This window comes from Pongo abelii, chromosome 18 (assembly GCF_028885655.2).
Source record: "Pongo abelii isolate AG06213 chromosome 18, NHGRI_mPonAbe1-v2.0_pri, whole genome shotgun sequence".
In the NCBI taxonomy this organism is placed as follows: domain Eukaryota; kingdom Metazoa; phylum Chordata; class Mammalia; order Primates; family Hominidae; genus Pongo; species Pongo abelii.
The window spans coordinates 1617278-1630774 of record NC_072003.2 but is presented as its reverse complement, the minus strand read 5'-3'; the positions used below and the strand labels follow the sequence as shown (position 1 = coordinate 1630774).

Genomic DNA, 13497 nt, shown 5'->3' with positions numbered 1-13497 from the left:
TGTGGTGGTGCCATCTTGGTTCACTGCAGCCTCAACTTCCCAGGCTCAAGGAACCCTCCTTCTTCCTGAGTAGCTGGGAATACAGGTGTGTGCCACCATCTCCAGCTAATTTTTAAAAATTTTTTTCATAGACTCAGGGTCTTGCTGTGTTGCTCAGACTGCTCTTGAACTCCTGGGCTCAAGCAATCCTCCTGCCTCAGCCTCTCAAAGCACTGGGACTATAGATGTGAGCCCTGTGACTGGCCAGGAACAGTTTATTCAAATGGAAATATGGGTGGTTCCCAAATATAAAATGCTTAGCTTTATTCATGATAGAAATACAGATCAAAATTCACAGAGATGCCATTTTTTACTGGGCTACTAAGGGTGAAAAGGTGAGAAAACCCACTGGATTATCATGGGAAGCAGATACACCCCGGCCCTGTGGAACACAGCAGGCAGAACCCATCATAAGACAAGCTCTCCCTTGTCCCAGCCTCCCCTTCCCTCGGGAGTTCATCCTGACAGACACATTGACGCACGTGTGAGTGGTGTGTGCACAGGGCGTGCTCCACAGAGGGTTTACACAGCAAGGACACCGGCCCTCATGTCTGTCACCAGGACGGTTGAATCCCCAGGGCTTCCTCAGCACTGTGGACGTCTATGCAGCAGAGAGCATGTGGCAGCCCCCAACATACTGAGATGGAAACACCTCCAAGGCAGAATTCTTTTTCTTCTGAGACATATTATTTTTCTTTTTCCTTTTTTTTTTTTTTTTTTTTTTTTTTTGAGATGGAGTCTTGCTCTGTCACCAGGCTGGAGTACAGTGGCACAATCTCGGCTCACTGCAAGCTCCACTTCCTGGGTTCAAGCGATTCTCCTGCTTCAGCCTCCCAAGTAGCAGGGACTACAGGCACCCGCCACCACACCCGGCTAATTTTTGTATTTTTAGTAGAGACGGCATTCCACCATGTTGGCCAGGATAGTCTCGATCTCTTGACCTCGTGATCTGCCCGCCTCGGCCTCCCAAAGTGCTGGGATTACAGGTGTGAGCCACCGTGCCTAGCCGACATATTCTCTTTTTTTTTTTTTTTTTTTGAAATGGAGTTTCACTCTTGTTGCCCGGGCTGTAGTGCAATGGGGCGATCTCAGCTCACCACAAACTCCACCTCCCGGGTTCAAGTGATTGTCCTGCCTCAGATTCCCCAGTAGCTGGGATTACAGGCATGCACCACCACGCCCGGCTAATTTTGTATTTGTATGGTTTTTTTTTTTTTTTTTTTTGAGACAGAGTCTCGCTCTGTCACCCAGACTGTAGTGCAATGGCGCAATCTTGGCTCACTGCAACCTCAGCCTCCCTGGTTCAAGCGATTCCCCTGCCTCAGCCTCCCGAGTAGCTGGGACTACAGGCGCCCACCATCACGCCTGTGTTAATTTTTTGTATTTTAGTAGAGACGGGGTTTCACCATGTTGGCCAGGATGGTCTCGATCTCCTGACCTCATGATCCACCTCCTCAGCCTCCCAAAGTGCTTGAGATTACAGGCATGAGCCATGGCACCCAGCCTAATTTTGTATTTTTAATAGAGACGGGGTTTCTCCATGTTGGTCAGGCTGGTCTCGAACTCCTGACCTCAGGTGATTTGCCTACCTCGGCCTCCCAAAGTGCTGGGATTACAGGTGTGAGCCACCGCGCTCAGCCGTATTCTTTTTTTTTTTTTAATATAAATGTGTTATTACTTTATATATATTTGTGGGTTATTACTGTTTTTTTTCTTGTGGAGATGGGGGTCTCGCTATGTTGCCCAGGCTGGTCTCAAACTCCTGGGCCCAAGTGATCCTCTCACCTTGGCCTCCCAAAGTGCTGGAATTACAGGCGTGAGCCAACATGCCTGGCCTAAGACATATTCTCAAGTGAAGAATATAAAATTTTTCTTAAAATGAGGGCTGGATGTGGTGACTCACACCTCTAATCCCAGCACTTTGGGAGGCCGAGGCGGGTGGATCACCTGAGGTCAGGAGTTTGAGCCCAGCCTGACCAACAGGGAGAAACCCTGTCTCTACTAAAAAAAATTATAAAATTAGCCGGGCATGGTGGCGGGCGCCTGTAATCCCAGCTACTTGGGAGGCTGAGGCAGGAGAATGGCTTGAACCCGGGAGGTAGAGGTTGCAGTGAGCCGAGATTGCGCCACTGCACTCCAGCCTGGGCAATAAGAGCGAAACCCCATCTCAGAAAAAATATATATATATTTCTTAAAATGTTGGGAAAATCAGGCCGGCGCGGTAGCTTGTGCCTGCAATCCCAGCACTTTGGGAGGCTAAGGCAGGCGGATTGCTTGAGCCCAGGAGTTCAAGACCAGCCTGGGCAACATGGCAAAACCCGGTCTCTACTGAAAATACAAAAACTGAGGTGGGAAGATCACCTGACCCTGGGGAGGTGGAGGCTGCCGTGACTGCACCACTGCACTCCAGCCTGGGGGACAGAGTGAGACCCTGTCTCAAAAATTTAATTTTAAAAATTCAGAAATATAGAAGAAAATTACCAGTTTCCTTTTCTCCCAAAACATAATATTCTCTTGAGCATATATCACTTGAGAGTATTGTTTCCTTCGTTCCATTCTGGAATGTTAACAGTGTGAGAAAGTAACGTGAATGACTGTAGGTCAGTGAGGCAGGGGAGACATCCTTGTCCCCTCCATACCCACCCCAGCTAGACAGAGGCCGCCGCAGAGCCGAGGGGCCTGGTTTCCTCTGAAGCAGTGGCAGATGAGGGGCGCACTTCGGTTCCCAGCCCCCTCGGCAGCCCCGTACCATTTCTGCACCTTTGCAGTATCAGGAAGCCCTGCAGCTGTGCCTGGAGCAGAACATGAGCATCACCGAGGAGATGGCGGAAAAGATGACCGTGGCCAAGGACTCCTCGGACCTGCCTGAGGAGTCGCGGCGGGAGCTGCTGGAGCAGATAGCAAACTGCTGCATGCGCCAGGGCAGCTACCACCTGGCCACCAAGAAGTACACGCAGGCCGGCAACAAGCTGAAGGTGAGCGCTGGCCCCTCTCCCGGCCCCAGGCCGCGGCTACCTCACAGGCAGTTAGGCTGCGGGCCCCCTGCATGCATCTCCATTTGCCTTCGTGATTACCCCGAGCTAGGGCTGAGCCTTTCTGGCCAGGAAGAGACAACCACTAAGATCTGTCTCTACCGGGAAGCCCTGAGCCACTCTTCTTGTGAGAGCTCCTGCTTGGGGTCCCTTGTGCTTGTCCCGGCCCAGCCCCTGCTTGCCTGAGCCCCGCTGTCTCTCTGCCTAGGCCATGAGGGCGCTGCTCAAATCCGGAGACACAGAGAAAATCACGTTCTTCGCGAGCGTGTCCAGGCAGAAGGAAATCTACATCATGGCTGCCAACTACCTGCAGTCCCTGGACTGGCGGAAGGAGCCGGAGATCATGAAGAACATCATCAGCTTCTACACCAAGGGGCGGGCCCTGGACCTCCTGGCCGGCTTTTATGATGCTTGTGCCCAGGTGCAGGTCCTCCCTGGGATGCCAGCGGGGCCCTGGGGAGGGCTGTGGAGCCCAGCAGGTCTTGACGGGTCTCATCTGTACAGGTGGAGATTGATGAATACCAGAACTACGACAAAGCCCATGGGGCGCTGACCGAGGCCTACAAGTGCCTGGCCAAGGCCAAGGCCAAGAGCCCCCTGGACCAGGAGACCAGGCTGGCGCAGTTGCAGAGCAGGATGGCACTGGTGAAGAGGTTCATCCAGGCCCGCAGGTGCGCCCCCAGGGCCAGCGGGAACAGGCCGGGGCAGATGTGACTACAGGGCCGGGGCTGACCATGAGAAACCCCAGCCAGCAAAGGGGCAGGACAGCAGATGGGAGCTCACTTGGGACAGTGCTACTGCTGAAGACACACCCCACCTCCTCCTGGGAGCCCTCAGAGCCCGGGTACAGCCTTAGGAAGGCGTTCTGGAAACACCAGAGACGCTGAGAGAGAAACCTGGTGGGGGAGTGGAGGAGGCGGCAGATCTGGAGCAAGAGAGGGTGTGTCTGGGGAGCCAAAGACCTGCTTAGGGTATGCAGGGGCCGGGCAGGGGAGTCCTGAGTGAGCGCCACTGTGTGACCTGGGGTGGGGGGACCATGGTGACCAGCGGGCTCGTGCCTCTCCACAGGTCAACTGCCACCAGCTCCAAGCTTGTGGAGAGGAGACCCAGGCAGCCGATCGTCTCGGTTTTCAGGAGAGGCCGAGATTCTAAGTTTATTTGAATACCTCCCCATCTTTATTATGGGCAGGTGACTCAGCTTTTCAGAGAGCTGCTGTGTGGACAGCATGGTGGGCATTTGCTTGTGCGCTTCAGGGCCCAACCTCTGTCTCAGCTGGCAGGGGCGTTTTCCTTGTCTGAGAACCTTTTCCAAAACAAGAGTTCCAGAAGTCCTTTGAACAATGTCGTACAAAGCGGTGCCCCTTGGAAGGGCACGGTCCGCCTGCACGTGTCAATTCTGGGGTATCCGCGTCTCACAGATGTCTGCTGAGCTGAGGCCACAGGGCAGGAGCGGAGGAGAATCGATAGCAGCTGGTCGTCAGGGATAGCACAGGACATGGGTGGAGGGGAGATGACGTGTGAGGGCCAGGGTGGGCAGCCTCCTGTGGGCCAGGGGTCAGAGGGCAGGCCAGGCACCTGTCTGGAATGGCCGAGTCAGTGGGTGGCCAGATGGGCCCTGGACCCTCCTGACATGGGAGCCTGAGCTCCACACGGCTCCGGTCACCTGCCCTGGACCACGTTGTGTTCCAGTAGGCTCACCTCCCTGGTGTCGCCCCAGCTCACAGGCCACACACCCTGCTCTGCCACAGACCCTCACGCCAGGTCACACACACAGCCTGTGTGCGGGCAGCCTCTCTGCTTGGAGGGTTCTTCCCAGTGGCCTCGGGCAAGGGGTGCTGTGCGCCTCTCCATGCACCCCGTCCACATGCACCACATCCTCTCTGGGTCACACTTTGCCCAGAGGTTTCTAGCCCCCTCTGGACTGTTCCATAGAGCAGGAACTAGGGGTTGGAAGTCTTTGGTCTTCAGTCCAAGCATAGGACCGAGTATTCAAGTGATCAGTAAGAGTGTTACATGGATGAGTTAATTTATGAATGAACAAATTAAGGAATTAATGAATTTAACTTCATAGAAAGTTTCCTCCTGCCATTCCGGAGAGCTCCTCTTACAGGCCAAGAGTCTCCTCTGACCTCTGATAGCAGTAGGTGTTCAGGGCTTCGGGGCCCAGGCCTCATCTCTGCTCTCGGCAGGACATACACAGAGGACCCCAAGGAGTCCATCAAGCAGTGTGAGCTGCTCCTGGAGGAACCAGACCTGGACAGCACCATCCGCATTGGGGACGTCTACGGCTTCCTGGTGGAGCACTACGTGCGGAAGGAGGAGTACCAGACGGTGAGGCCTGAGCGCTGCTCACTAGCAGCATCCCGCCACGCAAGGCTCCTGAAATGAAGGCTTAACAGCTCAAATTGAGGCTGTGCGTGGTGGGTCACTCCTGTAATCCCAGCACTTTGGGAGGCTGAGGCAGGAGAATGACGAGCCCAGGAGTTCAAGAGCAGCCTGGGCAACATGGTGAAACCCCATCTCTACAAAAAAGGAAAAAATTAGCCAGGCATGGTGGCTCACACCTGGGGTCCCAGCTGCTTGGAAGGCTGAGGTGGGAGGATCACTTGAGCCCAGGAGGTTGAGGCTGCAGTAAGATCTGATGGCGCCACTGCACTCCAGCCTGGGTGACAGAGCGAGACCCTGTCTCAAAAGAAAAAAAAAAATCTGTCGGTAGCAAAAAGTAACAGTCTCACATTGTTACTGGCTGTTACTAGCAGTGTCACAGGGAAGCGACCGACTTACTTTGTTTGTGAAGAAATGTCTGCATGTTCCCAAGTCTGAATAACCACGATTTCTTTTTCAGGGATTTTTACAAAAAAAGAAAATGGTGTTCCATTTTTTAGTAGCTTTATTATTTTTTAATTTTAGAGACAGCATATAGTCACTTTAAAGTGACTAGCTAATAACTTATTTAGCTGCAATGTTTTAGTGTTTTTCCTCATCTTCACCAACATTTGATCATTCTTTCTAATTATAGCCATCCTAGGGGGTGAATAGTACCTCACTGTGGTTTAAATTTACATTTTCTGGATGAGTAGTGATGTGGAGCTCCTTCTCATGTGCTTATTATCTATTTACACATCTTCTGTGAAGCCTTCAAGTCTTTTCTCATCATTTTATTGGGTTTTCTTATTATTGTATTTTTTTTTTTTTTGAGACGGAGTCTCGCTCTGTTGCCCAGGCTGGAGTGCAGTGGCGTGATCTTGGCTCACTGCAAGCTCCGCCTCCCGCGTTCAAGCGATTCTCCCGCCTCAGCCTCCTGAGTAGCTGGGACTACAGGCACCCACCAGCACGCCCAGCTAATTTTTTGTATTTTTTTAGTAGAGACGGGGTTTCACCGTGTTAGCCAGGATGGTCTCAATCTCCTGACCTCGTGATCCGCCCACCTCGGCCTCCCAAAGTGCTGGGATTACAGGCGTGAGCCACTGTGACTGGCTTATTATTGTATTCTTTATATATTCTAGATACATTTCCTTGATCAGGTATGATTTACAAATATTTTCTCCCAGTCTGTGAGGAAGTTCCCTTTTTTTTTTTTTTTTTTTTTTTGCGACGGAGTCTCGCTCTGTTGCCCAGGCTGGAGTGTAGTGGCGCAATCTCGGCTCACTGCAAGCTCTGCCTCCTGGATTCAAGCGATTCTCCTGCCTCAGCCTCCCGAGTAGCTGGGACTACAGGTGTGCGTCAGCGTGCCTGTAGAGATGGGGTTTCACCATTTGGCCAGGCTGGTCTTGAACTCGTGACCTCAAGTGATCCACCTGCCTCCACCTCCCAAAGTGCTGGGATTACAGGTGTGAGCCACTGCCCCCAGCCAAAGTTCCCTTCTATTCCTTTTTTCCTCTGTTTCTGAAATTCCAATGACTTGTATATACAGTACCATCCCCTATCTCAACTGATGGTCTTCTTTTCTCCCCCAAGGATTTTTTCTGTTTTTCATTTTAGGGATTTGCCATTCCTGTTGCTTCAAGTTTACCAGCTTTCCTTCTGCAGTGTCTCACTCTGATGCTAATCCCATCCATCTTTTTCATGTCAGTTTTCTGCCAGTCAACTTTTTCTACCAGTTTTTATTATTGTCCTTTGAACCTTCTTTCCTGCCTTCTTTTTAGTTGATTTTTTTTTTTTTTTTTTTTTTTTTTTTTTTTTTTGAGACAGAGTCTCGCTCTGTCGCCCAGGCTGGAGTGCAACGGCACAATCTCGGCTCACTGCAAGCTCCGCCTCCTGGGTTCACGCCATTCTCCTACCTCAGCCTCCCGAGTAGCTGGGACTACAGGTGCCCGCCACCACGCCCGGCTAATTTTTTTGTATTTTCAGTAGAGATGCGGTTTCACCGTATTAGCCAGGATGGTCTCAATCTCCTGACCTCGTGATCCGCCCGCCTCAGCCTCCCAAAGTGCTGGGATGACAGGCATGAGCCACCACGCCTGGCCTTAGTGGAATATTTTTTACAATTTCATTTTAGCTATCAGCTTTTTATCTCTACTTTTCACTTCTTTCCCCATATCTTTCATGACTCTACTATGCTTACACTTGGCTCTACCTTCTTGAGCATATGAAGCACATTTATAATAGTGGTTTTAACATCCTTGTCTCCTAACTCAATCTGTGTCAATTCTGGATCTGTTTCTGTTGATTGATCTTATTATTATGGTTCATATTTTCTGCTTCGTTGGATGTTTGATAGTTTATTATTGGACTCCAGACATTGTGTTTTAGGTTGTTGGGTGATGGAGTCTCTCTCTCTCTTTCAACCTTTCGCTCTCTCTCTCTCTCAGTGTGTGTGTGTGTGTGTGTGTGTGCATGTGTGTGTTCTTTTAAATATTTTTGAGCTTTGTTCTGGGACAAGGTTAAGTTACTTGGGAATAATGTGATCATCTTGCTGCTTGCTCTTAGCTTTGTTGGTGGCGTCTGGAACAGCCTTGAGTCCAGTGCTAATTTTGTCCCACTATCCAGGTAATACCCTTGTGAGGGCTCTGCTCTTCTCACTGACTCCTGTATTGGGAGGTCTTTCCACTCTGGCTGGTGGGAGTGCAAACAATTCCCGGCCGTGTGTGATCACTCACTCTCCGGCCATGTGTGATCACTCACTCTCTGGCCATGTGTGATCACTCTCTGGCCATGTGTGATCACTCTCTGGCCATGTATGATCACTCTCTGGGGATTGTTCCACCTGATTATTTCCTATGGTCTTTCCCCAGCCGCATTACTTTCTTCACATACATGCACTATTCAGCACTCAGATGAAGACTCGGATAGAACCCTCTGCAGGACTCCGAAGTGCTCTCTCTCTATTCTCTCCTGTCCAGTACTGTATCCCACAAGTTCTAGCCACCTGGGCCTCCTCAAACTATGAACTTTCTTCTCAGCATAGGGAGACTGCTGGCTCTGGTACCCTCTTCCTGCACTGAGGCCTGAAAACTCTCGAGGCAGTAAGCTGGGAAACTGAATTTATCTTTGTGAAATGTCCCCTTGATCTCCGGCAATACTGTCTTGAGGTGTAGCAAATCTAACACTGGTATAGCTAGTCCTGCTGTCTTATGCTGTGTTGTATAGTATAGCTTTTTCCTTCCTTTTACCTTCTGCCTATCTGTGTCATTGTATTTAAAGTATATTGCTGATAGACAGCATATAGTCGAGTTTTTCTAGATTTCTGATAATCTCTGCCTTTTAATTGGAATGTTTTGTCCATTTACAGTTAATATAATTAATATGGCTTGATTTCAGGCTACCATTTTTGTTTGGTTTGTCCTACCAGTTTTATTATTGCTCCTTTGAACCTTCTTTCCTGCCTTCTTTTAAGTTAGTTGAATAGTTTTTACAATTTCATTTTAGCTATCAGCTTTTTATCTCTACTCCTCTCTTTGCATTGTATTTCTAGTGTTTGCCCTGGAGATTACCATAAACATACTTATCACATTAGAGTTAGCAGGCAGGTCCATTCACCCACGCATGTCTCTACCTGTATTTGTCATATGTATAACATTTACATGTATTATAAACACAATATAGCATTATAATTGTTGCTTTCAACAGTCATATGTATTTTAAAGAAATTAAAAGGAAAGAAATAGTCTTTTACATTTACCTACATATTTACCATTTCTGGTGTTCTTTTTTTTTTTTTTTTTTTTTTTGAGACAGAGTTTCACTCTTTGTTGCCCAGGCTGGAGTGCAGTGGCGCAATCTCAGCTCACCACAACCTCCACCTCCCAGGTTCAAGTGATTCTCCTGCCTCAGCCTCCTGAGTAGCTGGGATTACAGGCATGCGCCACCATGCCTGGCTAATTTTGTACTTTTAGGGGAGATGGGGTTTCTCCATGTTGGCCAGGCTGGTCTCAAACTCCCAACCTCAGGTGATCCGCCTGCCTCAGCCTCCCAAAGTGCCATTTCTGGTGTTCTTACTTCTTCCCAATGATTCAGATTTGCATGAGGTGTCATTCCTCTTCAGCCTGAGCTCCCTTTAACATTTCTTCAAGTTCAGATCTCCTGATGATGAATTTTCTTACTTTTCATTAATCTGAAATGTATTTATTTTGCCTGTATTCTTTAAGGTTGTTCTCATCAGATAAAGAATTCTGAGGCCAGACACAATGGGAGGATTTCTTGAGGCCAGGAGTTCAAGTCCAGCCTGGGCAACAAGTGAGACCCCCATCTCTGAAAAAAATAGCAAGTCATGGTGGCATGCACCTGCAGTCTTAGCTGCTTGGGAGGCTGAGGTGGGAGGACTGCTTGAGCCCAGGAGGTTGAGTCTGCAGTGAGCTGTGATAGCACCACTGCACTCCAGCCTGGGTGACAGAGCAAGATCCTGATTCAAAAAAAAATGCTGATTTGACAGATTTTTTTCCTTTCAGCGCTTGAATGTTTTCCCTGTCTGGGCCTCCATTGTTTCTGGAAGAGTCAGCTTTGGGCTGTCTGTGGGGCCCTTATGTGTCATGTGTCTCTCCATCTCCCACCGCACTGGCTGCTGTCATGACTTTCTTCTTGAATTTGTGTTTCAGCAGTGTGATAATCATGTTCCTAGGTGTTTTCATTTTATTTATCCTGGGCTTTTTGGATCTATATTTGTGTTTTGCCAAATTTGGGAAATTTGCTCTTTTTCTCCTTCTGGGACTCCAATTAAATGTTAGGTCTCCCATATCTAGTAGACACACATTTGTGATTACTGCTCATTATTTTCTTTTTTCTGTCCTTTGGATTAATTTATATTTATCTACAGACTTTCTTTAGCTATCTTCAATCTGCTGTTAACCTCTCCAACAATTTTTTTAGAGCTTGTTTTTCAGCCCTAGAATTTACATCTAGTTCTTTTTATTATTTATTGGCTAAAATTCCCTATTTGTTAATTTGTTTAAAATATATTTTATATTTATATCCTAAAGCAGAGTTGTAACTGCTGCTCTAAAACCTTAGCTACCAGTTCCAATATCTGGGTCATGTAGGACTGATCTCCATTACTTGCCTTTTGAGTATGGGTCAAATTTTCCTGTTTCTTATGTCTAGTCATTTTTTTGTATCGTGGACATTGTGGATAATCCATTGTAGAGACTCTGGATTCTGTTACATTCCTCCAAAGAGTATTGTTTTTTTTTTTTTTGGTTCATTTTATTAGGCAATCATGTTTCCTCAGCTCAGAGCCGAAACTCTTTCCCCTGTGGTGGATAGCAGCTGAAATCCCTGCTTATAGCTTGAGTTAGCTTAAAGTCTGCGCCTCCCCTGCCTCATGTGTAGTGTGGGAGCAACTAGTGACGAGGGCAGTGTATGCTCAGGATTTGGAATCCCCCCATGACTGCTGTATCCCCATATTTTCACCTTCACATTCCCGCTGCTGTGGTCAACAAAAATCTTTTATTTATTTATTTGAGATGGAGTCTCACTCTGTCGCCCAGACTGGAGTGCAGTGGCACGATCTCGACTCACTGCAAGCTCCGCCTCCCAGGTTCACGCCATTCTCCTGCCACAGCCTCCCGAGTAGCTGGGACTACAGGTGCCCACCACCACACCCGGCTAATATTTTTTTTTTGTTGTATTTTTAGTAAAGACAGGGTTTCACCATGTTAGCCATGATGGTCTGGATCTCCTGACCTCGTGATCCGCCCACCTCGGCCTCCCAAAGTGCTGGGATTACAGGCGTCAGCCACCGCGCCTGGCCAACAAAAATCTTGATTCTGGTTCTTTAAGCCTGGAAGAGGGCAGCCTTCGAGGTGGCTCTCTGATGCCCACACGGGCCCTGACTTGGACCTACCCTGAGGCAGAAAGTTGTGAGAAGCGGCCAGGTCCAGTGGCTCATGCCTGTAATCCCAGCACTTTGGGAGGCCAAGGTGGGCAGATCACGAGGTCAGGAGATCAAGACCATCCTGGCTAACACAGTGAAACCCCGTCTCTACTAAAAATACAAAAAATTAGCAAGGTGTGGTGGCGGGCACCTGTAGTCCCAGCTACTCGGGAGGCTGAGGCAGGAGGATGGCATGAACCCGGGAGGCAGAGCTTGCAATGAACTCCAGCCTGGGTGACACAGTGAGACTCCATCTCAAAAAAGAAAAAAAAAAGGTTGTGAGAAGCAGGGAGCCCGCCCCGTGCCACCCACTCCTAGCATCAGCCTGCTCGCAGCTGCCCCCAGTGCTTTCCATGTGTCCGTCATCGTTAGGGGGAGGGCTGCTCTCACAGGAGTCGTGGCGCCATTGTCAGAAGCCTCTCTTCTCATTCTTTTTTCTTTTTCTGAGACGGAGTATTGCTCTGTTGCCCGGCTGGAGTCCAGTGGCGTGATCGCAGCTCACTGCAACCTCCGTCTCCCGGGCTCAAGCCATTCTCCTGCCTCAGCCTCCCAAGTAGCTGGGACTACAGGTGCATGCCACCACGCCCAGCTAATTTTTGTATTTTTTTTTTTTTTTTTTAGTAGAGATGGGGTTTCACCGTGTTAGCCAGGATGGTCTCATCTCCTGACCTTGTGATCCGTCTGCCTCGGCCTCCCAAAGTGCTGGGATTACAGGCGTGAGCCACCGTGCCCGGCCTCTTTTTCAACCATAATTCTGTTGTAGCCAACATACAGAATTGCATGCACCTGCATCTGTCAGACCCCGCAGCTATGCCGATGCCTGCAGGGCCTCTGCGCCCACCAGTTGTGTTGCCCTAGCAGATAGTTCCCGGGGCTCACAAACTGAGTATCCAGAAATGAGCTTGGGAAACATGCTGGCGACTGTGTCGGGCTCGCTGGGCTGCAGCCTCCAGAATTCACAGGAAAGCTCCTTGGCAGTGGCTCTCCCTCAGGGCTGAAAGGTCAGCTCCGTGAGACACAGACTTCCTGGTCCGGTTGCTCACTCCCCTCTGCGCCCTTCCACTTGCATTCACTGACCCCTTTTGCTGCTGGAAAAAACATCTCAAGTCTAATCCTAACAAGGTTTCTTTTTTGTTGTTACTTGGTTTGGTTTTGAGACGGGGTCTTGCTCTGTTGCCCAGGCTGGAGTGCAGTGGCACAATCACAGCTCCCTGCAGCCTCGGCCTCCCAGGTTCAAGGGATCCTCGTGAGTGGCTGGTGTGCACCACCGCGCCCTGCTCCAACAGGGTTTCTATTTCTAGGAGAACTATAGTTTTACGTATAAAAGCAAAATTGGAGTAGAGAGATGCCCAGACTGCTATATCCTCAAAATGAACAGGAAATCCACATTTTAAATATTTCACCAGCTTATTTATTGCCTCTGTGGTTGCTTGAAGCCTGTGGGATTCACGAGACACAAAAGAAAAAGAAACCGGGAAGCCCAGCTCAACTGAGAATGCCCGGGCACACACCACCCGGGCTCACGTGCACCACCTCACCCAGGCCACGGCTCCCACATACGCTCAGTTTTCCCGCCACACTCACTCTCCTGATGCTGGAGACCGGCAACATTTCTGTCCCTGCGTCCTGCCCTCCACTTCCCCCCACCCGCCTACGCCGCCTGTCCTGCCCCCCATCGCCCCTCACCCACCTACACCGCCTGTCCTGTGCCCCATCGCCCCTCACCCGCCTACACCGCCTGTCCTGCGCCCCATCACCCCTCACCCGCCTACACCGCCTGTCCTGCGCCCCACCACCCCTCACCCATCCTCCGCACCCTCTGCCCGCCTTCTGGAAACCACTTCATTGCCCTCTCCGAAGCTAGCTCTGCACACAGAGCAGTCACACGCACCAGGCCCTGGTTGCATCAGGACGCCGGCCCTTTCTGACCACAGGGTCCCTCTTCGACCCTGGTCAACTCCTTCCTCTCTCTCCCTCCCTGTGCCAGCCCTTCTCTGAAGTCCGCCACTGCAGGACCTTGGCCTGACCTGGGCTCCCCGCTACAGCATTACCCAAGCTTGTTTTGTGCCCTTATGTCCTGTGTCCCCTGTGTCCCCAGCACAGCGCCTGGCACATGGC

The 13497-nt window shown here is 50.0% G+C and overlaps 1 protein-coding gene across 9 annotated transcripts in view; it reads left to right on the top strand.

Moving 5' to 3' along the window:
• Positions 1-13497, top strand: part of IFT140 (intraflagellar transport 140) — a 102350-nt gene that overhangs the window by 87482 nt on the left and 1371 nt on the right. For 7 of the 9 annotated variants that reach the window (XM_054534480.2, XM_009250291.3, XM_054534481.2 and 4 more), the window contains 4 exons: positions 2808-3014; positions 3280-3492; positions 3576-3742; positions 5261-5402. In XM_054534480.2, the coding sequence (XP_054390455.1) occupies positions 2808-3014; positions 3280-3492; positions 3576-3742; positions 5261-5402 (729 nt within the window). Of the gene's footprint in view, positions 1-2807; positions 3015-3279; positions 3493-3575; positions 3743-5260; positions 5403-8000; positions 8062-9658; positions 9747-13497 lie in introns of those variants that run through there. The other 2 variants (XR_008514773.1, XM_063717460.1) reach the window with 2 other exon arrangements.